Genomic DNA, 27,153 nt, shown 5'->3' on the forward strand with positions numbered 1-27,153 from the left:
ACACTGCAGGGATTACTGCCTTTAAAGAAAATTTCAGTATCAACCAAGTATGAAGAGCTGTTTTCATTGCAGAAATTCAACTTGTGTGCATTCATTCAAGCTTTTCTTAGGTTAAAACTGCAATAAAAATTTTATGGAGTTAAAATTCTTTACAAAACACTCTATCCTAGGAGAGCATCTTGAAGGTCGGTTTTAAGTCTGAAGTTCAAAGTTGAACTGATGGAAACATACATTTTCTCCTTTCTCGTTTAAATAAAGCAGGCATCCTGAATACCTCACTTTAACAAGTGCACGTGAATTTGTTTTTGAAATTTGTTAATGAATTTGTGCATAATGCTTCCTTTCCTTGTGGAGAGAGGATAGTGATGGTGATTTTGCCAAATATGTGCAGCTGTTGTTTTACTGGTTAAAATATTAAATATAGCTACCCTCAAATGAATGTGGATGAGTTTCCATTGACAACTATGTAAGTAATTTGTAGGTTTGTACAGATTCTCTTCTTTATACCTAAATGATTTTAAAAGCCTGTAAGACAAATAAGCTATGTATGTGTGTGTATGTGTATATAAAAGAACAAAACCAAGCCTGTATTTTACAATAAAATAAAGGAGGTCAATCTGAATTAACCTGTATCAAGCTACATCTAAAATAAATGGAAAAAAATTCCTTATTACTAGTAGACCAGCAGTACCTGTCCCTTATTACTAGCAGACCAGTTGTATCTGCATCTGTATCTGAGAATAGGTACACTAATGTGAATAAAAGTTCACAGCTGTGACTACTGCAAAGAGAAACAAATCAAGGATGTGGAAATTCTATACCCAGGTGAAGTCCGAGAAGTCCCAAAGAAACCATTGGGTTAATAAACAGAATAATGGGTCAGTCAATAGATTTTAAACATAAGAAATTAATTTGCACGAGGGGACATCCTGAATGGAATTTAAGGCAGCGTTTATATACTCTTAAAAAGAAATCTGTTTTAAAGATGATTCTTCTTTTGGTGACGAAGATGAAGGATAGCTTCCACACTGTACTCTCTCGGATAGACTCATAATAAACTACATTTTCTAAAGAGAACAGTAACTGATGTACCTGTTCACATCGTACCAGTTTTAAGAACGGCTGCAAGAGAAAGAAATAGTATAATTGAATACTCAGTGCCAGTTTTTTTGGTTTTGGGGTTTTGTTTTGTTTTTTTTTTTTTTGGTAATTCATTACTGAACCAGCCCGACCCTAGTTAGTTTGTACACTCGGGAATCCCTATCACACAACACTGTATAGTTTGTTACGAAAAAATAATGCTTCCTTTCCTTATAACGAAATAGAAAATTAAAATGTTGGCTTATATAATAATGCCCCAAATAAAGTTTCATAAATTCCTGGAGAATTTTAGTCAAAGAAATAAAAATACCCTTCTCAAAGGATTATTAAATATGTTTGAATATTAATATAATTTCTTATAGTCAGTCTCCAACTTTAATATTAACCATATGTGAATACACCCCTCTGTTACCTATTATTAAATATTGATACTTTGTGTCTGCCTTACTATATCTGCATTTAGATATGAATATACACTTGAAAATTTTTTTCTCATCATTCTTTTTAAATTCAATAGGCATGACGAAGTGTGTCCACATAAAAAATAAAGTTATTTCTAACTTGGTGGAAGTACTTGAGAACCACTACCCTTTAGAAGAATTTGGTATAAATGCTTATGATGTAGACAGGTAAAATCTATTTGTTGAGATTCAATTATATGATTTTTGAACCTTTCCCTGATATTGTCATTCGCCGCTGCCTATAGGGAAAGTTATAATCCTCAAATTGTAAAAGTATGCTTTAGGAATTTCTTCTCAGTTCTGCTGAAAAATCAATTTTTTTATGATGCCAAATTTGTAGAATTTCCAACCCTTCTTTTTTTAATTTTTGTTTTCGTTCTGAAGCAATGCAACAAGCAAAAGTACTTTCAGTAGATTTCTCCACTGAAACTTTTCTGCCAGATTCTGTGTGTAGGTAATGGGCAATTTGAATACAAATAGATTCTTGACGGCACACAGAACCAACAGGCAGCTTACCTGTGTTCTTTCTCATACCCGTGGGTTATTATTATGAAGGGACCTACATATGCCATGGGGGTGGGAGGTTGGGGGGGGAAGGACCAGCATGTTCAAGCCAATTATGCATCATACATAAAAGTGCACGCTAACTACTTGAAAAAAAATTCACATTTATTTACTGTCAAACCGTGTTAAACTTTACACTGGATATTAGTGATGGGCTCATTATTAACAGGTTTACACAAAGGGATGAAAAGAAAAGCAGAATTTTGCAGAAACAATTTACATTTCATTAGAACTTTATCATAAAATAAATTAATTACTAAATATAGGCAGAAGGAATATGGAAGAGTAATATTTATGTTTTATTTTATTTTTTAAAAAAGAATAGGCACCTTTTGTTCACTAGAAAGTTTGTGAGAAGTGCCCAGTGCCCTCATTGCCCTCTGTTCAAGAATAAACAGAGGCGTAACACACACTCTTTTCTAGATTTCACCACATTTGTGCAAGGCATGGCGTAACTGGCTTCAGAGTTTTTTTTTTTCCCCATAAAATGCATTCTTTTGGCAATAAGAAATTTAAATGTAAGAATAAAGACTAACTGGTCAAAGCAGAACACTGTGTACAGTGGAAAATAAGTGAAAATGGGTAGAACTTACCATGACAAAGTGTAAGAAAAAACCTTTCATAACATGTGCAACCAAGAGCTTTTCACAATATTTTCTTCAAACTCTTTAAAATTATTTTAATGACAATTATATTTCAGTTGGACACAAATGTATTTATTTTACCCTAGCAATAGAACAAAATATAATTTCTTTAGCCATTTTTCATGAGAATAGTTCATTGTACAGTTGAGGAAACATATGAAATAAGGCCTGTGGCTTGATTGCTAGTGGTTAAACAGGTTTTCAATCTTTGCCGCAATGTAAGAGGTTTGCAGCGAACTGCAAACTGACGCAGAATAGCTCTCCTGCTTTTCCAAGTCTTGTCAGGAACAGTAAGGTACAGTAAATTTGTCCCACAGGATTTTAAAGCCTGCGTCTTGTATATAATACAATGCAGGCCTACAAAAATGGTGCAGCCGTATTTACAGATTTAGTTCACAGACTGCTGCAGTAAAATGGCTGGAAAAGTTCTGTTTTGCTTGCTTCACAATTTCTCTAAACAGCAGCAGAATCTTAAAATACCTGGTTGGCATCTCTTTTCTTTGTAACAAATAATCATTTTAGTATACTCTGTGTATATACAAAGTTTTTGTACGTTCTATAAAAATTCACAGAACTTCAAGGTTCAGTCATCTTTTTACACCGGAGAACCACAGGTCAACAGAGCCATCTCTTCGAGCAGAGTTTGAGGGAGCCGCACCGGGCCAATGGAGTCCTTATTAATACTTGCCTGTGGCCCCTGGAATTGCTGAGCTGCACTATTAAAGACTCGTGACCAGCTGCATCTGTCCTTCTCTGACGTCTCCTTCGGGAATGCACCCTTCCTTGTTGATGGGGATTATGTAGCCATCGCTATTGCCCCTGCTGATCTGGTAACACACCTGCGGCTGGCGGCCAGCTCCCAGATTCGGCATGCTTTTATAGTAAATGTCCTCGTTCTCACTCCTCCTGGAGGGGGAGAGGTCCTCCTCCATGTCAGGGCTGCTCTCCTGGTAGGGAGAGTCTCTAAGATTGGGCATGCTCGTATAAAGAGAGTCTCTGTTGGGGGACTGCAGGTGGTCCTCCGCCTCAGCGGTCAGCTGGGAGACGTAGCTGTCGGTCCCCTCGGGCTTCACTCTCTTCTGGGGCTGGTACAGAAGGGAGTGAGTCCGCTGAGGAATGAGCGGCGCCTCAAGCTCTTTGTGGTGGAGCTCCAGCCCTGGGTTGTCGCCGTGCATTAAAGAGGACGCGTCTGCCACGATCGCGTCATCTTCGCTGCTGCTGCCTCCCATCCCAGGTTTGACTGGTAGCGTGAGCTCGAGGTTGTGAGTCTTGCCGCTGCCCCGCAGGTTGTTGTGCACTAACTCTGAAATGATCATTTTCTCGAAAGCGGTATCATTCAGACTTAGTCCACAGTCCACGACTTGCACGCTGTCATTATAGTCCCCCTTGCGCAGTGAGTAGCTGTTGTTAAAATTACCATTTAGCGGTAGAGTATCCATGGCACTTGTATCCCTGGCATTGTTCAGTGAATGTCCTGAAACGGGAAAGGGGGGGTTTCCGTTATTGCCTCTGCTCCTTCGCAAAGAATCTTTACTTCTTTCGTACAAAACTTTTTAATGTCGTTCAGGACAAAGTTGTATTTGAAAGCTAACACTTGAACAGTGCCAGGCTTTCCCGCATTCCCAACTGTAAACAGTTGCAACCCCTTAGATAACAGGAAAAAGCGTGAAAGAATAATACTATTTTCCAGGAAGGGAAGATGGCATACAAAATATTACTTGATCAATTTCTTAGTAATTGATTTTTGGTCAAATCTCTGACACTCTTACAAAGAAGACTTCACTCCATGCCCTTGCATAGTTAATGCAAAGCAATTCATTAGTGACATTTACATTTTAAAGTACGAGACTATGGTTTATAAAAATAAAATTAACAGAATTTGTCCTAAACAACACTAAATTAAAAAGGAATAAGTCACATACAAAAACCGAAGGCAAATGTACAACATAAACCCACATAACTGGCAAGCAACTTTTTAAACAACATTCTAACATTTCCTTTTTCTGGAGATGAAGTAAAAAAAAGAATGAAAAAAATGGACAGATACAAAGAATTCATGTTAAACAAAGACAGCCATCTCTCATACTGACTGGACCAAGGGCCCACAAGCACCATCCAACAACACGATAGACAGCAGGTGGAATGACTCACTTTGGACAACTCACATCATGTCTGTCTGCTCAGGCTATCTGGCCTAAGAGTAGCTGATATATAAAAGAAAGTAAAATGATTTATTGTAACATGATGAAGAATTTCTAAGCTTCTCAGCAACTTAGTCAGAGCAAGGGTTCAACAAATTAGATTACCAGCAATAGCAGCCTTTTACTTTTTCATTTAATATTTATTATTTTGATTTTTTTTTTCTTTTGGTACGAATACTCTCTCTCATAGCAATGGCCCCAGGCTCCTAATGGTCAAAGTTTGCCTGCAGCCCTGCAGTCTGCATCAGTCACAGTGACAGCACCGAATGAACCAGCAGAGTCTACTGCACGAGACTGGCCCACAGACACCATGGGCATGGAGGTTAAACGCAGAAATGTTAGAGATTTCTCAAGTATGGGTCACAGAAATTAAACCAATAATAGATATTAACTATGGAATGGGAAAAGGGTGTCAGCCTTGGCTAATATATTTTTATCTCTAAAGAATGAAAGATTGGATAAGTCTGCTGAAGATATGAAAAGAGGTTTAGAAGGAAAAAAAAGATGGTAACATGCTCTCTTGGAATCAGAGTTGTATTTTCTACAGACACATAAACATGTAAACTAAGACATCACAGTGCTTCTCAGGCAAATGAAAATAAAAAGTTTTAGAGAAAATTAAATGGTCTGCACCATGGAAAGTTAGGTTATTCATTCTCAAAATCCTAGAGAAAAAAAAAATCACTGTTTACAGATAGGTCTGGAAAAAAAAAGAATGAAATGATGTTACTGAATGAGACTGGCCACTGTGAGGCTGCTGCATTGTATGCAAGGCTTGGAGGAGTCGAGGAAAAATTTCGTTCTTGGAAAAAATAGGAAATTTCCCTTTTAAGTGCTGACTCCACTCTTAAAGCTGCAGATTATCCTAGAAAACTCGATTTCATGACCAATAAATACGTGGGAATTGTTCAATAAATTCTCATTAGCAGAAAATGAGAAAGTGTGTATGGGAGGGTGTATCTGTTGGTGACTCCATGTTATTTTAAAAACTCTGATCCAACTTCTGCATTGGAAAAAGTGACAATTTCATTTTTATCATGCTCCACATATAACAAAATGAAGTTACAATAGGATTTGTAAGGCTTCCTTCAGCTCGATTGACATAATTGTTTATCTTCCTAAATTCATGCATGTGCCACCATCTGTATTTAGAAAACATTTGGTGTTTTAAGTTATAGGTGACACACAGCAATTTGTTTCCTCTATCGAGGTTCGATCTTGCCATTTTTCTTTTTATCATTGCTTAATAAATACAAAATATATACTGGATGACGCAAAAGGCGTTTTCTATGATATACTGCAGATTTAAGCACATCTTTGACTGGTTTTGAAGAGGCAACTTTTTCTGCCCAAGTTCAGGTAATTCACTTGAAGACTTTCCACAGCCTGTAGCAAGATTACTGTGGGAATGCAGAAATGATAAGTCAATTATTAAGCATTCTGGTTGACAGCACCTCAGGCTTTAAAGAGCAAATTATTTCAGCATTGCGTATAGTTAAGTATGGACAGCATTTGCTACAGACCTCTGTTACTGACAAAAGGCAGTACAGATAATGTACTGTTTGAATTTGGTTAACAGTTTAGTTGGAAATTGTGAACCACTTGCCCGCTGAGTCTACTTCATGACTGCTAGTTATGTTTTAATTGTGCCGGTTAAAAATCATGCTGAAAAAATTTACATTTGATAGGCAAAGTTAAGTTTGACTCCCATACTTGTCTCTCTGTAGGTTGCTAGAGGAAAGCATAAGGAAAGTAAGAAAAACAAGAGAATGAAAAGAGAAACTGCAGTTACGTTAAAAAAGAATTTTAAGAAAAAAAAAAACGGAAACAAAGTTCTTTGTTTAATTTAGTGGCAAATATCAACCACAAATAAATATTACATGCTAGCAGTAATTATGTGATAATTTTACCAAAATCTTGAAAATTGTGTTAATATTAAATGCTTTTTTTTAATAAGCTATTAGAAAACATAGTAATACAGGATGGGTTAGTGACAATCTCTCCCCCCTCCCCCAATAAAAAACTAGAGGTATAAACTGACTAATATTAACTTCATTCTTAAAGTTTTTTTTTTTTTTAAGGAAAAAAAAAAACACTACCATAAAGCTGCACTATACTATAGTTTGGTTACATTGATAATGCTGGATGCAGTTTTCTATGCCTAAGCATCCAAATTATCTTTATTAGCTAATTCATTCCAGAAGCAAATTCTGTCTGCAAGCTTTAGAGTAAACTGAACAGTATATTACATAGATAGGATACCTCTAAATGATATAAATCTTGAAGATGGGCTCTCGGACCATGTGATGTCAGTCCTGTAATAATATATTAAGATTTATGCCACCTGTGTTAAAAACATGGATAATTATTGGTAAATACTATCATGACTGAATTTTTACTATAATATAGTGCAGTTTTAGAAGCCTGGCATGGGCAATACCATAATTCTTTAAATTGAGAAATTAAAGATGTAATAATAAATATATGGCAACTTGAGTATTCTAGAAAAAGGGCAAAGATCAGAGCTCTGTTTAGCAGCAAAGAAAGGTAGTTTTATTCGTAAGTATAAGCACACCTGGTGAGTTAAATACAGGAGCTGAAGGGGCATTACATACAACTGTTTCAGCGAGCAATGTGTTATAGGGGTTGTTAGTGCCGTGGGGTCGAAGAAGAGGGTTTGTTAGTAGGTAATTGCCAGTCATTCCTAAAGCAAAGAAACAGAAAAAAATACATCAGTTCTCTTATTTTTGTGTTACAGTTGCAGTAAAGTACTTTTTGTATTCATCAAGGGTAGCGGACAAGTTGGCAACGGATAATCTGCTGAAATTTTCTGACTGTATTTGAACTACTAATTTGAAGGAGAAAGGGGAGAGGGAAGTTAAATTTCAGTAATTCACAGGTGCTTTCTAAGTCCCCCAAGTAAACACCTGCTGAGGATGACATTTACTAATTTATACAAAATCACTTTTAAACAAAAATGGCAATTAAATGCACAGAGATCAACATTATGTTTCAAGATGTTACTGCTTAATATTAAAAACCTAACCACTGAGGCCCAGAAGAGGGAATCTCAAACTTTCAGAATTTACAGGTGTGGGATTATCCCTCATGAAAACATCTGTGTTAATACCAACTTTGACACAAGCAGGAGGAAAAACAACTTTCACAAACAAGTAAAAAGTATGACACATTGCACAAAGCTTCTCTTAGTAAATGCAAGAGCACACATGCCGAGGGGGGGAGAAAGAGACTGTGTGTATAACGAATAATGAATTATCAGACCATTCCCAAACTCCATAGAGTAAGAATTTTCATTCCATAATCTTATTTGCCAGGTTTCAAAAATGAATCGTTGAATAATTCATTTCCTTTTTGATAGTCATCTTAACAGAATTAGGTAAAACATCAGAGCAATGGAATAAACACACATTTCACTCATTCTAATTGACAAATTGCAAACCTTTCAATACTTATCAAACGTATGTTTTGCATAGCTAATGTAATTTGACTAAAAATATTTAAAAATTCAAGTTGGTTTTGATGCCATACATAGTCTTTTCTTCATTTTAAACCAGAATCTCATCAGAACAATGTCAACAGTGAAAAATATCTTTCATATTTGTGATGAAAAATAACGTGTTCTATTATATTACAAATCTGTACATCAAAACAAATTACCTTTTTAAGGATATAGATACATACAATAACATGATTTTTTCATATCAAATTCAAATTTACTAAGCTTGCACTCAGGATTATGTGTGTCTATGTGCACTTGTGTCCTTAACCTGCCAAATTATTTGCCAGCTTATTTTAAGTAAGCATTATATTGTTTATATAAGTTTAAAGATGTAAACACATTAAAAATAGTAATGAAAATAGAAAAAACTGCTTTGTAGATTCTCATGTATTTAATTATTTGCTTATGGAGATTTACTATAAATGTTTTTGACACTTATTTTTACTTTTGGAAAGAAGTGTAAAAATAATTTCACAAATAAGAATTTTCACCACAGCACTGGCACTGTTTAATGTGAATAGGAGTTATTCTAGCCATATTAATGTTTTAAGAAGAAAGCTTTCACAAATGTCTCAGAAAAGATAAATTTGTATTCACTGAAGGAAAACATTTTAATCTATGGCAAAGTATGTTCTTAGTAATTACTTTTTCCAGTTTTGTTCCTTTACTGTGGAGTTTGAAAATCTACTTTTTGCATTACATTACTGGATAAGACGAATTTATATGTACTTTCATAAAGGATAAAAGTTGACTCAACAGGTTTAAGAGCTTGTGATATAAACCCATTTGAGAGGGAAAAAAATCAGTATTTTCTCTAGAATTATTGTAAATTGGCAATAGGTACAAAATTTATATTGTAAAGTCAAATTTTCCTAGTAACTGACCTTGATTAAGTGTTGAAGTGCTATTGATGTCACCTGAGATAAAAGAAGATTCAGACTGTTTTCTCACAGTGTCATTCCACATCCTTCTTATACGACTCTATTAATATAAAATAGCAAGACATATGTTATGTTAGTTTCCCCAAGCTTACCTTATTAAAGACACATAAAGATCTACCCTAAACAATCTGTGTAGGATTATCTGGGGACCTTTAAAAAGAAATGTGTGTTGATTCTGGTCTAAAGGTAAGGAAGTCTAGAACTAAAGAATATTTAATCTTTCACTCTTAAAAAGTTTTTTTTTTTCTTTTTAATGGCCTTTTTAAAAAGCGGAGATGACTGATTAGTCAACAAATGTTTATTGAGTGCCCACAGAGTACCGTGCTGCCTAACCTTAGGGTATCCAAATAATGATCACAGACTTCTTAAAGAAGTACACCTCTCAAAAATGATGTTCACACCTAAAGAAATGCCTTGAATGAATACTTAAGAAGCAATTAAGACCAAAATACTAAAAAAGCAAGTATTTGCTACCTAGATGATTATAATGAGGAGACAATTAGTGCATCTGAAAGGAACATGTCTCAGTAGGCTTTCTATAAAGAAGGTTAATTAAAGATGCTGTCAAATTCTTTGTTACCTGTGTGCCAGAGGAATACCGAGCACTAGTTCTGGTGGTTGATGCCTTCACGGAACTGTGGGGGCTCTCGGTCGGGAGGCCGCCGCAGCAATAGGAGTGTCTGAAGCACTTGCCATATTCTTTTCGTACCTGCATTGAATAACCACGACACCGAGAGATTAACGCAAACGTACTCGCTTCTCTCTCTCTAATTAAATGAAAGGTGGAAACGGCTGAGAAGAGTAAGTTCCACTCACACTAATCTGTGGAGCAAATAAATTCAATTTCTAAAACCAAGTTCAACTGAAACTGCTGAAACAGTAATCAGAAAAATATCTCGGCCCGCCAGACCAGCTGGTAGGATCTTCAAAAGGTGATGTAGTATGTAGGATTGCTTTACGCCCTATTATTATACAAATATTATTAATGCGGGGCACCTGGGTGGCGCAGTCATTAAGTCTGCCTTCGGCTCAGGGCGTGATCCCAGAGTCCTGGGATGGAGCCCCACATCAGGCTCCTCTGCTGGGAGCCTGCTTCTCCCTCTCCCACTCCCCCTGTCTGTGTTCCCTCTCTCACTGGCTGTCTCTCCGTCAAATAAATAAATAAATAAAATCTTTTAAAAAAATGTTATTAATGCATACCTAATAATGCTTTAAGGCCTTATTCTATCTATATACTTAGCAACCCCCACTTTTATATTTCATGCTAAGAAAATAAGGACAAAAAATTAGTACTTTCCTTGCTTAATTACATTTAACCACTCATAATTCAGTCATTTAAGTTTTATACGCTTCATGGCCTTTTAGGTAGGTCAATACATAAACTTCTGTTAACGGGAAACCTCTTTACAATGACAAGACTACTTTGGCACACGAATAAAGAAGAAAAAGGACTTTGATACATATGCTATTAATTCGGATGGAATGTTTTCTTCATTTTCTGATGCGTCTAGCTTTAGCATCCTAGCGTAGAGCGTCAAGGATGCCTGTTCACTTCATTAGCACACAAGGGAACTATTTATGCAATTTCCATTCACAGTAATGAGTTACCCATGTAATTTCCCTCTTCCCCTGAAGCCTGGATATAGGAATAGATAGGAAAGTTGTTAGGCCCAAAGAAAGTTTAAAGTAAACTTTAAAAAGTGAAGTCTAAACAACTGCTAAAGAATAGGGCCCCACCTCTAAAGCTGGTGCGGAATTGGGAGGAGTGGGGAAGAGGGCTGGATTCTGCACAGCCCTACTGGCATCTGAACAGGTTCTGCTCTGGCTCAGAGCCAGACTGGAATTAGAACAGACAAGGAGAAGTTGCATAAGAAATTATTTTCTAGTAGGCTGCCAGAGCACTCAGAAAGACTTTTCCCCCCTCATGGTTCTATGCTCAGATCTGCCTGCAAAGACCATGACTTTGACACTCATTCCTTGAAAAATTACAGAATTAAAGTTACTAGATGATCTTTTAGATCCAGGGGCACTTGCATTTTCATCCTCTTAGCCTTATTTAACTACACCTATTAGAACAAATAACAATGGGCTTGAACTCTCAAAGCATTTTATTTGCTTAAATATGCTTACTTAAGCAGTAAAAAGTGTATTTTAACTAAATCATTTTATATCATATTCTTAGCCATTCATCCTGGCAGCATCCAAAAGGACATATCCCAGACTAAGTAGAATGTATTCAAAAGGAAGCCCAACACAATGTTGCAAAAATGTAATTGTTAATTAAAAAGCACAGCAAAATCTCTTTGTTCAATTAATATACATACCTCTACGCGGAAATAATTTATGCTTTATGTCAAACACATTGGGAAGAAATTATGATACGTGGTCCTATACATGTACGCAAAATGCTCATTTGTGTAAGAAATAGTGTAAACCAAAGTAATTACAAGGTTATACCTGTATAATGTTTAGAAAATTAAAGTTCAATGTTATTAAATAACACCTGATACCTTACAAAAAATTTTTTTGTATATTTAATGGCTGTTAACTGCTCTGAAATGCTGTATGGCCAAGACAATGGCAATCAAAATGGTATTTTATCCAAATAATACCCTCCAATGTTGGTTTTGCCTAATGCCTATATTGCTGTGAATGTACATTATCTGTCAGTATTGCACATTCCACTGTCATTATCTCAAAATTATAGCTTACTCAACAACTGATGGAAGTAACAACACTATCATCTTGTCAGGACTGAAAACATAATAGTTTTCACTTTCAAAATTCTATTTCTCTGTTCAATTTAGTGACCAACTAGTAATAACAGAATAAAAAGACCATATTAGATATGCAGACAGAGAAAGGATGATACCTAGTTAAAAGGAGGCCAAACTATTCTCTTAGGTTTACATCTTCTAGCAAGTTTTTCATCTTTAATTTTTGCATCATCTTTGCTGACTCCACTTAGCAGAAAATCAGGACAACATAATAAGATGTGAGATATTAAATTACTGGGTTTTAGATCTTTCACAACTACTCAAAAGGTAACATTAATTTTTTGTATGTCTGGTGCTTTTAAAATCAAGGTCATTTGTCCTTATGTTCAATTTCGTTTTGGACCACTGCATTCCCTTTGCTGAGCAAAAAATGAGATTATTTAACCTTTTCTTTATCTTGTATACCTTTTGCACAAAGCATGTTTATAGACCCCACTAGCAAAAAAGAAATCTTAACATAAATGTCTAGTTTATAATATTTCCAAAGTGAGATCCAAAAAGATGATTGGTATTGACTTTTTTATATGCAAAGACTGAATTTCCAGACATGCATAACAATTAATGATTAAAAATGATTCTATTTAGTAATACGCCAGCTGTAAAACTGTAAAATCTTCTCTATTTCATCTCTGATTTTCAAACCAAAGAACAAGCAACTAGAACCTCTAGGTATTTTCACTTACTTTCTTTTGGAGAGCACAGTGAAAGATGAAAATGAACACTCCCTGGAAAGCATTAAAGATGGTGAAGAGATATGCCATCACAATAGTCTCCTCATTAATAAAAAGCAACCCAAATGACCAGGTTAGGCCAAGAAGACACAGAAGAGCGAAAGCGCCAAGCACCCAAGACCTGAAAAAATAAAGTGAATTTTATTAACAAGTTCAATGAGAGAACAACATATCTCACACTTCAATATTAACATATCAGTAGTAGCAGTTGACTTTCTCTATGTTCACATTCAAATTCAACAGCATTTTGGCTTTAACCTTTCATTGATTAAAGAAAGAACAATAGCATTTAGTACTGCAGCCTCCAGTGAAAACAGCAACAGCAGGTATGACCTTTTCTTACTCCAGCATTAACAAGGTATCAAAACTATATTAAAATCCAAGGTGTAAAACATCCCCCATGACTTTATTGTCTTTTATGTGCATTTTAGTAAAAGAAATTAAGGAGTCCTTAATTAGTTTACTTCTGTCTTTTTATTCCTGTGGTGTACTCATGACACTGAATAATGTGACACATACAGAAAGGTTAAATGGCAGATAATCACTTAAACCTAAACTAATCTTAGGTGAACCTAAGGTATTTTAACTGAAGCATGAAGAAGCCTCGCTGAAATGGGACAAAAATATGAGAACAACTTCAAAATAAAATAATTTTGGAGAGATTTCATCATGAATAGCTTAAGGAGAAAAGAACTGTAGAAAATAGGACGGAATGGAAAGGATTTAAAGTCAGTGCATTCCATGTCTAACTAATGATCTTACTTGATAAATGGCTTATTATCTTCATAGCTAGAAAGCATTATAAGCAGAAAAGAGAAACAAAATTATTAGACAGAATTAAAATAGAAAGTAATAAGAAAGCATTTATATATTTTATAAATTAGTCAAAATTAAGAAAGTCAAAATGCAGAGGCAAGCAATTAAAAAATAAAGGCATATTATAGTTTAAAAATACTATAGCAAATTAGATATTCCAAAATAATTATAAAAATTAAGGGCAATTCATGATACTGACGGATTTGTAAAAAATATAAATCATGCCATAAATTTGTGAATGTAGGGTTCTACCTTACCCAGGTAAGTCCGTATTATAGTAGCCATCACAAACACGGTAATTACTGGTGTAGATGAGAAGACAGAAAGAGGAAAAGGAAGAAAAGAGAGAGATGCTAAAGATTAGCTCTCTCTCTTACCATGCAACATGCAATGAAGCTGGCACTAACCTATCTAAAACATCTAATTTTTTTAAAATTACCCTTACTATAGATCTGCCATTTTTTACATTAAAAATATTTTTCACAATCCCGTTTTAACCAACTTGAATAACACCTCCTCACATTTTAAATTAACTCATATCTAAAAGATAACTCTGAAAATGCTCCCATAAATGACTGAATAAATCAACAGCTATCCATTTTTTTTAATCAGATAGCATTTTTCATTGACAGGATATTGTAGTTTGTATTCAATATTGAAATAAAGTAAACGTTTCTTTAATTATCATGAAAACAATAGATAATCTCCAAGTTAACAACAGTAATAGAGTAAATTATCTTAGGAAAACAGGATTAGAAGTAGAAACTGCTCAGAATCCTTAAATCAAAAAAGTCATTTAACAAAACAAACTTAAATATAATCATATCAGCCATGCAAAGAGCAACATCATTTTGAACTGCGTTTTAAATTCAAATGAAATTGCTACAGTGATACGGAATTTCCACAAAGCCGCTGAAACAATGTCTTGGCTCTAGATCAAGACAGAAATCATTATCTAATTTTTGACCAATGTCTGTGACATGGTTAACAGTGAGACTCAACCTTGATCAGTAAAACTTCATTCTGAATAATTTCTCCAGTTGATAAAAGGCATTCATGTATTTTCTGTGGATAGTATCTTTCACTTGGTTTGTCAAGCACTAAAATTAAAATACTAAATACTTACTTAATGTTTTCCAACCTGCTAGAATCTGGTTTCAAAGTGTTTGAGTGCTTCACCATTTTGCATAATGTGATCACCAGGAAGATAATATTTAGCTGTGATAACAAATGAAGAGTTAGACCACTACATCCACAGAGTAAAAAATGAGTAAGTTTTGCAAATATACTTAATGAGTTAATGCAGCTAAATACCAATGACATGAGTATATGGTAGACACTCACTGACTCAATTTTACAAAGGCAATGATCAAGTTAAGTCTAAATAAAAAATACCCCGGCTATGTATGATCGATTTTTTAAATAGATCATTTGACATGAAATTGCAACCTCATTAAATCAGCATCATGTGGTGATGATTAAATAAATTAGAAAACCTAAATTAGTTTCTTCAGCTAGAGGTACTCCAGGGCCTAAAAGCCATCTAATGGAAACACTGAAGTGAGTTCTTTAGAAGGGGCAGTTACATCATGTAGCTTACAAGAATTGCTGGATTTGGGACCCTAAGATTTAGCTGAGAGTCAAGCTTTTGATTTTGACAGATTAGAGGAGGAGAATAACATTTGCACGATCTATCTGTAAGGTAATTGTGAGGATCACATGAAATAAAATATATGAAAAATAATGAAAAAATATATGAAAAATACTTCTTAGTTCTAGAAAGACAAACTTTTAAAATATGTATATATTTGCTACTAAATGTTTAAGTTAAAAGCCATCAGTCCTTTTGTCCTTATGCCTCTCTATTGTATGGACGTAGGTAAATTCTGAAGAAAGGCTGCTTTGAGCCCCTCTGAACACTGAGCTGTGCGAAGAATGGAGGTGCAAACAAAAGCAAAAAAGGGGAAGATGGAACCTGACCTAGAAGGAAGGCTTGGGAGGTCAACAGGAGTGAACTGAGAAGGAAAGACATGTTTTGACTGAAGAAAGATACTGTTTGCAATTTTGCATCTGCTTCCACAGAAATCTGGTACAATGCTGGACAGAGGGAAGGCAGTTCCACTTTTATGCTCTAAAAACAGAACTAAGCTTGATCACTACTGGATTTCTTTGACATTTTATTTACTTCAGATTACTACTTTAAAAAGACAAAACAAAGATACATTTTGTGAGCTGTACTTGGCTTAGCGCAAGCCCGAATGGTGTATTCAGAAAAGGGCAAATAGGGACAAAAGCAATTCCTTGGTGGTAAACACTCAACATAATTTTGTTATAATAAGATGATCATTTTTACTGAGTCACACACAAATACCATCTGATAAAATGATAATGTTATTTTACTTATTCATCACTACTTCTGATTTTATAATTAGGAAAAATTATATAGAGCAATAAATAAAATTTCCAAGTCCTTCCTAATGATGAGTTTAGGAACAGAGTGAAGGCTTTAATCTAAGCTGTTTATCACTCATTTTGTCAACTGTGCCTTATTTCTCTTAGATGTAGAATTTCCTCTTAAGGGATAAAACGAGGTTAATGGGTATAATTTGCAAGTGTTGGCAGATAGCATTCTATCCTTCCATGTTAATTACTTAACATCAACAAAAGAAGGACAAAAGAAGCTCTCTGTTTAAAAAACTACTTAAAAATTAACTTATTAAAATACTTGTCTAGAGAAAAAGCAAACAGATTTGTGGAAACATTTTTCTAGCCTTATATTCTAATGATTATTCCAGTTGGTCACGATATAAAAATAAATGTTTACATTTTCAGAGATACTACAATATAATGCAATTCATTCAACAAATATTTATTGACCTTACTGTTCCACACAAGTACGTGCCTACTGTATTGCGAGTAAGATGCAATTTCTACCTTTGAGAAGTTAGGGAAAGATCCTTCTGACAGTACAGTAAATATCTGATTTCGTTTCTAAACAATGATGGTACAGTATACCTCTAATTGTTTAAGGCAAAATCTACAGTGTTTTTACTTTTTATTTTATGCAACAGTAGGTCTTAACTAGTAAAATTAAGAGAATGGTTACAAATAAGAACTCCAAATATCCGAAAAACAAACAAACAAAACAAAACCCAAATAAACACACAAACTGATGCAACTCTTAGGAAAGAAAAGCTGCTTTGTAGATTCAGAATTAAAATCCTTCAAACCTCTTGACCATTCTTTTTGAATGTCCTAATATAGCCATTTATTTCTTTCATTCCATAATTCTGAACCTAGGGTTGTTTCTTCCCCCTCCTTTTCTTACCCAATTTCCTAAGGCATATAGGGCCACAATTTGGTGTTCATCACTTTCTAAGCATATCAATTATCCCCTGAGGAGTAAAATAATAGTAGTAGTGGTGCACTCCAGTAAGGATGTTATCCACTATAATGTATAAACTACAAGAAAATAAAGACTGTGAAGGTGAAAAACTGTCGATGTATGAAGTCTCATGTCATGAAAAGAAAATGAGGAGAAGATGTGAAGTCTGGAGGGTGAGCATGCACCACCATAGTTTTCAATGAAAATGACCAAGTTAAAACCGTTACTTCAGAACTAACACATTTTCCAATAAAACTGAAATGAAAATGAAATCTACCTATTGAAGAATAGAATTTAAACTTAAATATGATACAAAGCCATTTCTTTCTTTTCAGACTGCGGATTAATCAAGTTGAATGTGACACAGAAAACCGATCTTATTCAATCCTTAAAAAACAGACTGGGAGATACATCTCCCTTTCCTCTCTCCTCACCCTATTGAGGTTTTTTGAACATTATATACTTGTTTAGGGCTTTTTCCAGTTATAAATATAGTGCATTCACAATACAAACAAGTTCAGAAAATTACAAGAAAAACAACAATCTATAATCCTACGTGGAGAGGAAACAAAAGCGCCAGGAGAGTCAATTTACATTCTAAGATGTTACGTACCTTGCCAAAGATTACTTAGCTATATAATGTCAGTGCTGAGATTCAATATACTGTGTGCGGGCTCCACAGCCCAGCATCTTTACAAATAAAATTAGTCAGTTTATTATGGGTGAGAAAATTAAGAGTCTCCTAGTAAAGCAAAGACATACTAGTTTTTTATTAAAAAAAAAAAGATGATTCTACTTCTATAAAGAGTAATCCATTTTAGAAATCACTCAGAGATGAGGAATGAGTTGAAGATAAATAATAAATTAATTAATATATAAAATACAGCCTCAAGGAAATCCTGAATGTAAGAGATGGGCTCTTTAAGTGACTTCTACCTGATCGACTTGCTAAAGTAACTTAATTCTCTGTTTCTTTGTAAAACACTATCATCCCATAATCAGCAAATGGCTAAAATGTCCACACACTCCTACTCCCAGTAGACAAACAGTGTGTCTGACAGTTAGTTCTGTTTTCTCAAACCTGATGGTGTTCCACTCACATAACTAAACATCACACAAACTCATAATTGGGTCCAAAAAAAGGCTGTTGTTTCTAACATAGGTAGAATTGAATGCTTCAAAAACATGTTTTAAAAGTGAGTCTCTAAAAATAATTAATACTAGAAAAATAATCATAAAACTACAGAAAGATTTTTGCACTCAGACTGTTTCACAAATGTCTGTGATTTCCCCAATTTCAAAAATAACTAAATGGAAGAATTATAACCAGTGCACTAATGTTTAGGTTGCCAAGAAATTCATAATTAAATCCAACACTAAATTAGACTTTGAAATATGACTTGGAAATATGCAAATAATGAACCAATGGTATCTACAACAGGACAAAATACCATCCTATCAAGACAAAGTAATTATGAAAAATGGCACACAAGATGTGCTATGAACCATAATATAAAATGGAAAAAAAAAAGTTAAACATAAGGTACTTTTCTTTTCCCCAAATCCACATTAAAAATTTCACTGATAATGTATTTATTAGTCTTATTAAAGAAATGAAAAAGATACTTATGTCACTTAGGTATTGAACATTTTAATATATTATCCCCAGTATGTATGACAGTGAAATGCTTTCTGGAATTAAACAGAACAAATCCTGAAGTGTAAATAATTTTTAAAATGAAGTTTTAAAATACTTTTTTTACCTCCACTGTTAAAAAATGTAAATATACTTATTTTCATAGAAAAAATACTGTTGGCTGTGATTTTTTTCAAGAGGTGATATACTCTTTATAAGAGTCATGATTTTGTAAAGTAATTTTTTTTATTCCTCTTTTCTCCTTTGTTGTTCTCTTAAAATGTAACTAAAGGAATCAGAAAAAGAAATTGAAGGGCAAATGGAAATATCTCTGATTAAATCTATCATCCAAAATAGTCACTTACAGGCAAACAAAAAGTTAGTTTCAAATGAAGTACTGACTGCAAATCTGAGTTCTTCCTTCTTTGCATTTTCCCCATGACATAAATGGCTCTTTCCAGCCATAAACTTCTGTGCTTCTTTTTTTTCCCTTTCTAATTAGAGTAAGTGATTTCTTTCTCCTCACTTTTATCTCTCCCCAATTTATTTTCCTGCCTTTGGTATGCATTTTAAAAAAAAATAAAAGAAATCCTAACCGTCAAAGGAATTTCTCCTATTTCTTACTGGAAAGCAGGCAAAAAGCCAGGGAGAGAAGAATGTTTCCACCGTCCAAGTGCTGCTCTTCTCCCCTCAAATTCCAATGCAGCCACTTTTTGTCTACTTTTTAAATTTTTTTCTTTCCAACATAAATACTACTAAGCTTAACCATAGTACACATTTTGGGATAGGCTGAAAGGTGCTATGCATCAGTGAGAAAGGAAAAAGACAGAGTTACAACTGTGTAAACAAAGATCTATCTAAACCTGGTAAGTGATGTCATCACTCAGTCATTCACAGAGAAGGCACTAGTAAACACAGTCCTAGGATCTTGCTATGTACTGAAGGCCAACCCACCAGCCTAAATGCCCACACCGATGATTAATTTTAGAGATGAGGCAACTCATCCAGGAATTAATCAGATTTTTTTAACTCCGTTCTCTGTATGTGTGTGTGTGTGTGTGTGTGTGTGTACACACAGGTAAGTAGGTAGATGGGCATCTGTTAATAGAATTCTATGTGAAAGTGAGCAAATTCAGAAGAAACAGACTTTTTCATTCAGCTAAATAAGGTTAATTGCCAAATGGGGCATTCCTTCTCATCTAATGACAAATAATACTCTTTCACCTATCTCAAAATAATAATTTCATGAGTTCTTGTATAAATAATCTACCAGTATAATTTGCTGATAGAATTTGCTACTTGATGATATGGCATAGATTGTCACCCATACTGGTGACACGAAAATACAAAGAAGTTTTAGAAAAGCAAAGGGTGCCACTGATTATAGGAGCGCACAGTTTGCGTTACAGTCATCAACCTGCTCAATTGAATCACATCCGTCTGAGCTTAGCAGCTTAAAATTCATTCCACAGCTTGCAGGGCTGACATGGATATGATAAGACAGAAGAACAGAAACACCACTCCGAAGTAACCTAACTGAACCGCACATGTTCTGACCCTTTTTGTCCTCCCTGGAGCTTTTGCTACCTGCAAATGCAACTCTAAAACTGCACTTGTATCTCCAGATCTTTGCTGTTAGCCGAGCAGAAACCTATTTCTCCCTGGGACTAGCAGCCAGAGAGGTGTTCTCTGAAGAAGACTTCTAAATGAGTGTGTGAGCTGAACTCTTACTGAACTGAATTAATTATTAACGATGCAGATGGAGCTGTCCAAATGATAAGAACAGCTCCTGACGTGTCATGATCCAAGCTTTCATTAAACCATTTCAGGCATACTAATGGTTTCCCACTGCTCATTACTTACAAGCACTTTTCTCATAGATATAATAACTCTAGTGCCTGTAGGCAAGACAGTCTATAGAAATACAAAAGTAAGAAGTTTTATCTTCCATAGCATGTTATTTTTCTTCATAGAACATTATTAAAAACGCACACTTACTTAATACTACTAAGTTAAATGGCTTCAATTCAGAAAAGTTGGAAATGCAAAACTACACTTTCCAGGAATAGTAATGAGTACTTTTTGTTGTAAAAGTACTCCTTAAAAGGGTAGTATATAATTCATATTACTAAGATTTGTGTTTGAATTGACTTTTAAATATCCTTTCTCATCGGAAGGATGTATGCGGTATAAATGTATTAGCATTCAACAAATATGCTGCACAATCATATTATACCTCAACTTAGGGTATGCAAGACGTTTTACACCTCTATGCCACTCTTTGCCTCTCTGTGTTGGGAGAATCAGAGGGCAAAGCAGTTGCAGGAGAACTACTCCTAGCATCTGTACCGTCAAAACAGTTACCTGCTGTGTTTGGTTTTTGGGTTTTTTTTGAAGTTGGGAACACTATTCCCCAAAGCCCTTCACATTTCAACCTAAATTATTTGGTACAGGGTAACAATGATGATAAGACTAATAAATAATAGTTGGCTCACACTGTAAATGGGCAATATAATAAAATGTCCTTCACCTCTTTTCTTACTAGAAGTGGAGTATAAGTGAACATTAAAGACTTTCGGCCAAGTGAAAAAATTTTTAATACTCTAAAGTCAGTATTTATTTTGAGATAGAAATAAACAAAACTAGTACAACAAAAGTTAACACATGATACTTTTATAGACTGGATATCTCTAAAATGGTCTTTACAATTCTCAAAGTTATCAATATGGTTAGCCAAGCGCTCAGGGGGAAAAAAAGAGAAGCCTGTGTCTTTAAGGATCATGCCACTTCAAATCAGCTGTTTACCATTTAATTTGAGAGTGGCTTAGCCTATGTTAACTTAAATAAACCAACAACAAAAACTAGCACAATCATTTGGATCGAGTAATTCTAGCTTTTTAGTAATTCAGCTTTTCTAGAAACACTTGAGAATCTTTTACTGGCATTCACTTCGAATTTTTGTTTTGCTTTGTGTTAAGTGTATAAAATAATTCATTTTAAGGACAAAAGTACATACATTTGAAGTGGTTTTAAGTTTCCTTGAACTACTACATTTTTTTTCTCAATTTTATGAACCACTGGTTAACTACAGAAATATCCTAATAAGCTCAAGTGTATCACTTCTTTTAAAGGAAAAAAATCCTTAAAATAGGTATTTAAAAGATATAGGCAATATTTAAACTTGCTTATTTTTCCTTTTCAATCTTATAATGGTCAATAGCATCTATCTGCAACAGCATAATGCTAAAACTCAGTGAAAAGTTTTAAGTACCAAAATCCAAATATTTTAGCTACATCCTTTTATTTCAACTATATTTCAAATATTTGACTAATGGTAATGTAAGCAGTTAAAAAAAAAACCTTATATGTCACTATATTTAGCTTGCATCAAATTTATTTTAAAAAATTTCTTGAAGACCAGTATTTTTATTTGGCATTTTAAAGTTTTAGAAAAGTAATTTTATTTCTAATAAGTTTAAAATTGATTCAATACTCAGTTATTAATCTAAGCTTAAAAAAATTTTGTGCCCTAAAAAGAATTCAGGGTGTGGACATTTATTTAAAAGTACTTAATTACTGTGTGGAAATTAATATAATAAAATTAAGCCAATGTTCTTTCAATTCCACAAAACATTCATTTATTTTATAAATAAGACATAGCTTGGTACAGGACTAAAATTAGAGATTTTGGAGACATAACATAACTTCCTGAACTACAACTCTTAGCAAAAAACTCCACTACACAAAAACAAAATACACTATACATTTCAGTTATTCCTTTTTAATTATTAAACTAGGCCCAAATCTTGTAATCTTAACAGGGCTTACGTATATTTTTTTAGATTTTGACATGACATTGTAGGAAACTAAATTAGATAAGGAAAAGTACATTTTAGAGGAAAGAGGATTTTCGAAATATACTAATTAGCAAGTACATACACTCTCAACAATGGTATATAACATTTAAGGTATACTACGTAGTTTTACCCTGTAGGCTAGATACATTTATAAATCTTGAATGCATAGAAAAATTAACAATAAAACCAATTATCTTTGTTTCAATAGCACTGCAAAAGCAGCAAGATAAAAATGAAGGGAAAATAGAGTCTGCTTACCAGAATAATGAAGGTAACTGGTCCAATGAAACTCCATATAAAATAGTTATCAACATGAAGCCAGCAACTATTATGAAAAGAAGAGTTTGTTGAAGTAGCTTCAATGGACCCTCAACATTACAAAAAATATAGAATTCAAAAAATCTAACAAAACTATTGTTACAATTGCCTGTGAAAATTCATTTATCATGGGTAAGAACAATTTTAATAATTCTGAGTTGGCTTTGAGGTAAAGAGCAGTAATTTATTTACTTCAACCTTCTGTTTTTCATTTCAGGTTTTAAATTCGGTAAAGGTATACATTATTATGCTCGTATGGGGAAAACAATAAACCCCAACTACTCCCGAATCCCTAATTCTTAAGACCTCTGACTTTCCTAAGGAAAACCTGAAACTCAATATTCCAAATTGTCTCATCATTTTAAAGTTCTTAACTTCAAAATTTGCCTTTCGTATCTATACCTGAGCTACAGTGTTTAACCCTATGGAACATAACAGACAAACAAAATGTTCAGCTGTTAGGCTTGTTTCAAAACAGTAGAGCATAAATATAATACCTCAACTGGGAATGGATGAATGCGAGATAAAAAAATCAAAGCATAGCACTCATATAGTATTAGAGTAAATGATGCATAAACTTATTAAGACAGATTTTACTTAGTGGTTCATTTTTCATATAACATTGAATCCCCACTGAATTTCTTTTATTTGTCTTTCATCATCTGTATAGTCAAAAAGCTTTCTTTAGTCCAAGGAATCTTTATATAACTAATTCTATCAAAGGCAAATATAAACAGAATTGGAAGGCAAATTCATGCTCCTAGCAAATAAAATCCTTAGAAACATGGCTATGTCTACCTTCTGTCATTTTCCATAAATATCTGTATTTTTCATAAATGAAAGACAGTGACTTATTTTAATCCTTTCAAACTGCCTGATAAAATATTATCAAAGCAGAACATATGGGATGGAATGTGCTACTGTCACAATTCAGAATGCGAGTTAGCTAGAGGGTCGGCTGCACAAAGAGAGCTAATGAAGCATTAGGTTAAAACTGAGTAGTTAAACCTGTCAGATGCTTTAAGTTCAGAAGAATTTTTACTTAATATCTTTCTAAGGCCAAAAAGTTATTTACTTTTTCAATTTGTTTCAGGTCAATCTTTTGTGTTAAAAAGAAAGTCCATAATTTAGAATCCGCCTCGCCAGAGTACAAATCCTCTGAACCTAGAAAATTACAAAAGACTTGATTGTAATTTGTGCACGGCATGCCCATTCTCTTACCAATAAAGCTTTCAGATGCTATTTCAGTCTGTCAGGGACCCTCACTGACAGCTAACAGGCTTTAAAAAATTATTCACTTGAAAAACACTCAGGTCGCTTGCAATTACTTACGCTTTTTCTGTTCCATAGCTCTTATAGTCAATAGCCACTGAAACTCCAACCACGGTGGCAGGAAACAAGTAACCAGCCACGTAATAATATTTCTTCCTTGAATATTCACTTTCAAACACTTCAACCAACATCAGGTAGAGCTGTACACCTTCCAGGCACATCCAAGCAAAAGCAGCCAAAAAGAAAAAGTGTAAAAGTCCTGCAAATATCGGACAAGCAATCTAGAAAGGAAAAGAACAAAAAACACACAAGAGAACACATGAATACAAGCAGACCACCCCCAGATTACACAATATTCACTGACAGTGCTCATAACTGTCTTTAAAACACAACATTATTTAGAGTAAACTACTATTTCTTAAAAAAAGACTTTTTTTTTAACAAATGGAAATGAGTTCTAAACACTGACAAGTTTGAAGAGTTTAATGTGTATAGAGTATAATGGCAGGTGTGCTAGGAATTTCATCACTGTAAGACATAACTATTTTTAGTGAAATTAAGTGTACATAAGAAAACATATGCTAAATTCTCTTCTAGAATTATCCACTATTAAATCTGAGTATTCCACTTACAGATTATTTGCTCCATACATATTTAGGACAGTTGTTTCCAAATATATTATTTTTATTTTTTCAGTAACAGAATTTAAAATTCCACTTTAATGATGAATACCCCAGATCTAATTCCTAACATTCTTTTCCTGTCCTATGTGGAGCATTTTAACTTCATCCCGGTGCAGACGAATACAGGGTAAAGCATTAACTACTTACTAAGTACTGTTTCTGACACTGAGACCTTGTGATGATGAACAAATGGCTCAGAAGACGAAGAAATGATCACTGGTCAGAATGACTATGTAAGCAAGATGAAAACTGTAAAAATAGGATCTTTTCATTTCAGTGTCCCTGGCACTCTTCTTTTCAAATTACATGTCTTAATAACAACCCAGAAAAATGCAAATGCACCTTGATACAAGAAATGAGTTAACTCATTATAATAATAACTAATGAATCTGCTGTCTTTTAATTTATTATAAATTATCCTCCAATATCGCCATTGTCAACTATATTAAGTTACAAGGTCAAATATCAATATGGGATCGTGTGTGGATTCACACCTGTTATAATGATTTTCAGAGATCCAAGGACAGTAAGCTGAAGGGGGTGCTTACCATGTATTTCGTCTTGTCAATGCCTATTAGGAAAATAAATTCCGCAATGAAAAGGTTGATACAAAGGTTCTTGTGAATAGTATTGCGGTCACTCTGCAGCCCACGGAAAAAGCAGAAGGTGAAGATGCAAATAGCTAGGCAAACGAGGGAAATGACAATTCCCACCCAGGTGATGACTGTAAGGAGTAATTCGTGAACTCCGTCTTTGTACTGAAAATAAAAACAGTATGAGGAACATTAGTACTCCTGCATTGTAAAGGTAAGATAGCTTTCACATGTGCCGCTCACCTTTTAATACCAAACTCTATGAATATTCTTATGTGTTCAAACAGGGCTCAAAACTAAAAAGAAAACTTGAACATGTAACAGAGTTCAATATTATCTTATTAACTTTTATATCCAAAGAATGACCTATGCGAGTGGAGAATTTTACCTAGAATATAATGCAAGAGTCTAATTGTTTCAAAATAACAGCTGAACTAATTACCTACATAAACACAAATATTTATATAATAGAATAAAGGACACTCAGTTACGATTAAAAATAATTGATATCTTCACGACTTTCCTGGCTAACAAAAAAATTTTAAGTTTTCATTTTCCCCTCGAGTTTTGGTATTTATTTATATACTAAGAGTCAAATACACAATAGATTTGCGAGTTTTCATGCTCTATTTCTTAAAATATTTTTATCTTCTGGCTATCATTCCCATAATCACAGAAAAGAATATGAAGAAACATTCCAGAAGCTATCCTGACCTTTCAAAATCTGCAGTTTTGCACAGCGTGCAAAGCTGTTAGGAAAATTTAAAATAAAAGCTGTAAAACAAGAGTCAAACATTCAAGATGGGGAGGGTGTGTTAAACTTTAGAGCCCTCAGTCTCTTTTGTAGGACCCATTGCTGTTCATTTTTTAAATCCCCGACTGCCTCTGCCAAACACCTACCCAAAGGAGTAAAACTTAGAACTAGTCTGTAAAGCACATGATTTTAAGAAGTAACAATAAATATAGTGCCAAGACTTCCTAAAATATATGGACAGTGTAGAAACAATTAGAAATCCACACTACTTTGTTTGCTTTTTAGTTACGATAAGCACCCAAAGAAGGGACTATTATACAAGCTGTTTTGAATCTCCGAGGTTTTTCTCTGCTACTAATTAGAAGTGCAAATACTTACTGCAATTTCCCTGTGGGCCATGAGAATTGCAAAATTGGTTAGGTGGCTGCATGCACACGTTGTACGAGTTTTATTAGTGTCAACCAGCTTGCAGCCCTGGGTAGACCAATATCCCATCATAGTTCTTTCTGAGTAGTTCCAGAAGGAGCAGTTTGCATTGAAATAATTGTCAGGCTGGGAAATAAAATGACAAGATAAAATTAGGATTTTACACTCTAAGATGGCAATAGCAATTGTTTAATATGTGTAAAAGGTAATTTAGATTAAACTTTGCATGTTTCGGACTATAAAGTTTTTCATCAGCAAAATTGTAGGCTATGTTATACAAGGCAGATATCTAACTTAAAAGGGGTTTTATAGTCCGAAACACTCTAAAACGTACTCTAAATTACCAAAGACCCATTTTACACAATTACAATTTCCATCTTATGATTTTACATAGTGATGGTACACTGGAATCATTTTTTTTTTCTTTTCTGACAAAATTAGACCTATGAATTTGTTCTGAGAAAATTCTATAA

General features: G+C 34.2%; 1 protein-coding gene across 26 annotated transcripts in view; it reads right to left on the reverse strand.

Moving 5' to 3' along the window:
- Positions 1-2,210: 2,210 nt before the first annotated feature.
- Positions 2,211-27,153, reverse strand: part of ADGRL2 (adhesion G protein-coupled receptor L2) — a 269,281-nt gene continuing 244,338 nt past the window's right edge. For 13 of the 26 annotated variants that reach the window (XM_044383702.3, XM_048220214.2, XM_048220216.2 and 10 more), the window contains 9 exons: positions 26,633-26,806; positions 25,456-25,665; positions 24,285-24,505; positions 22,893-22,959; positions 14,883-14,974; positions 12,893-13,061; positions 10,013-10,141; positions 9,376-9,472; positions 2,211-4,244 (listed from right to left, as the gene is read on the reverse strand). In XM_044383702.3, coding sequence (XP_044239637.2) covers positions 3,490-4,244; positions 9,376-9,472; positions 10,013-10,141; positions 12,893-13,061; positions 14,883-14,974; positions 22,893-22,959; positions 24,285-24,505; positions 25,456-25,665; positions 26,633-26,806 — 1,914 coding nt within the window. In that variant the 3' untranslated portion in view covers positions 2,211-3,489. Of the gene's footprint in view, positions 4,245-4,921; positions 4,975-7,233; positions 7,316-7,449; positions 7,676-9,375; positions 9,473-10,012; positions 10,142-12,892; positions 13,062-14,882; positions 14,975-22,892; positions 22,960-24,284; positions 24,506-25,455; positions 25,666-26,632; positions 26,807-27,153 lie in introns of those variants that run through there. The other 13 variants (XM_048220218.2, XM_026497731.4, XM_048220219.2 and 10 more) reach the window with 11 other exon arrangements.

Source organism: Ursus arctos, unplaced genomic scaffold (genome assembly GCF_023065955.2).
Source record: "Ursus arctos isolate Adak ecotype North America unplaced genomic scaffold, UrsArc2.0 scaffold_12, whole genome shotgun sequence".
In the NCBI taxonomy this organism is placed as follows: domain Eukaryota; kingdom Metazoa; phylum Chordata; class Mammalia; order Carnivora; family Ursidae; genus Ursus; species Ursus arctos.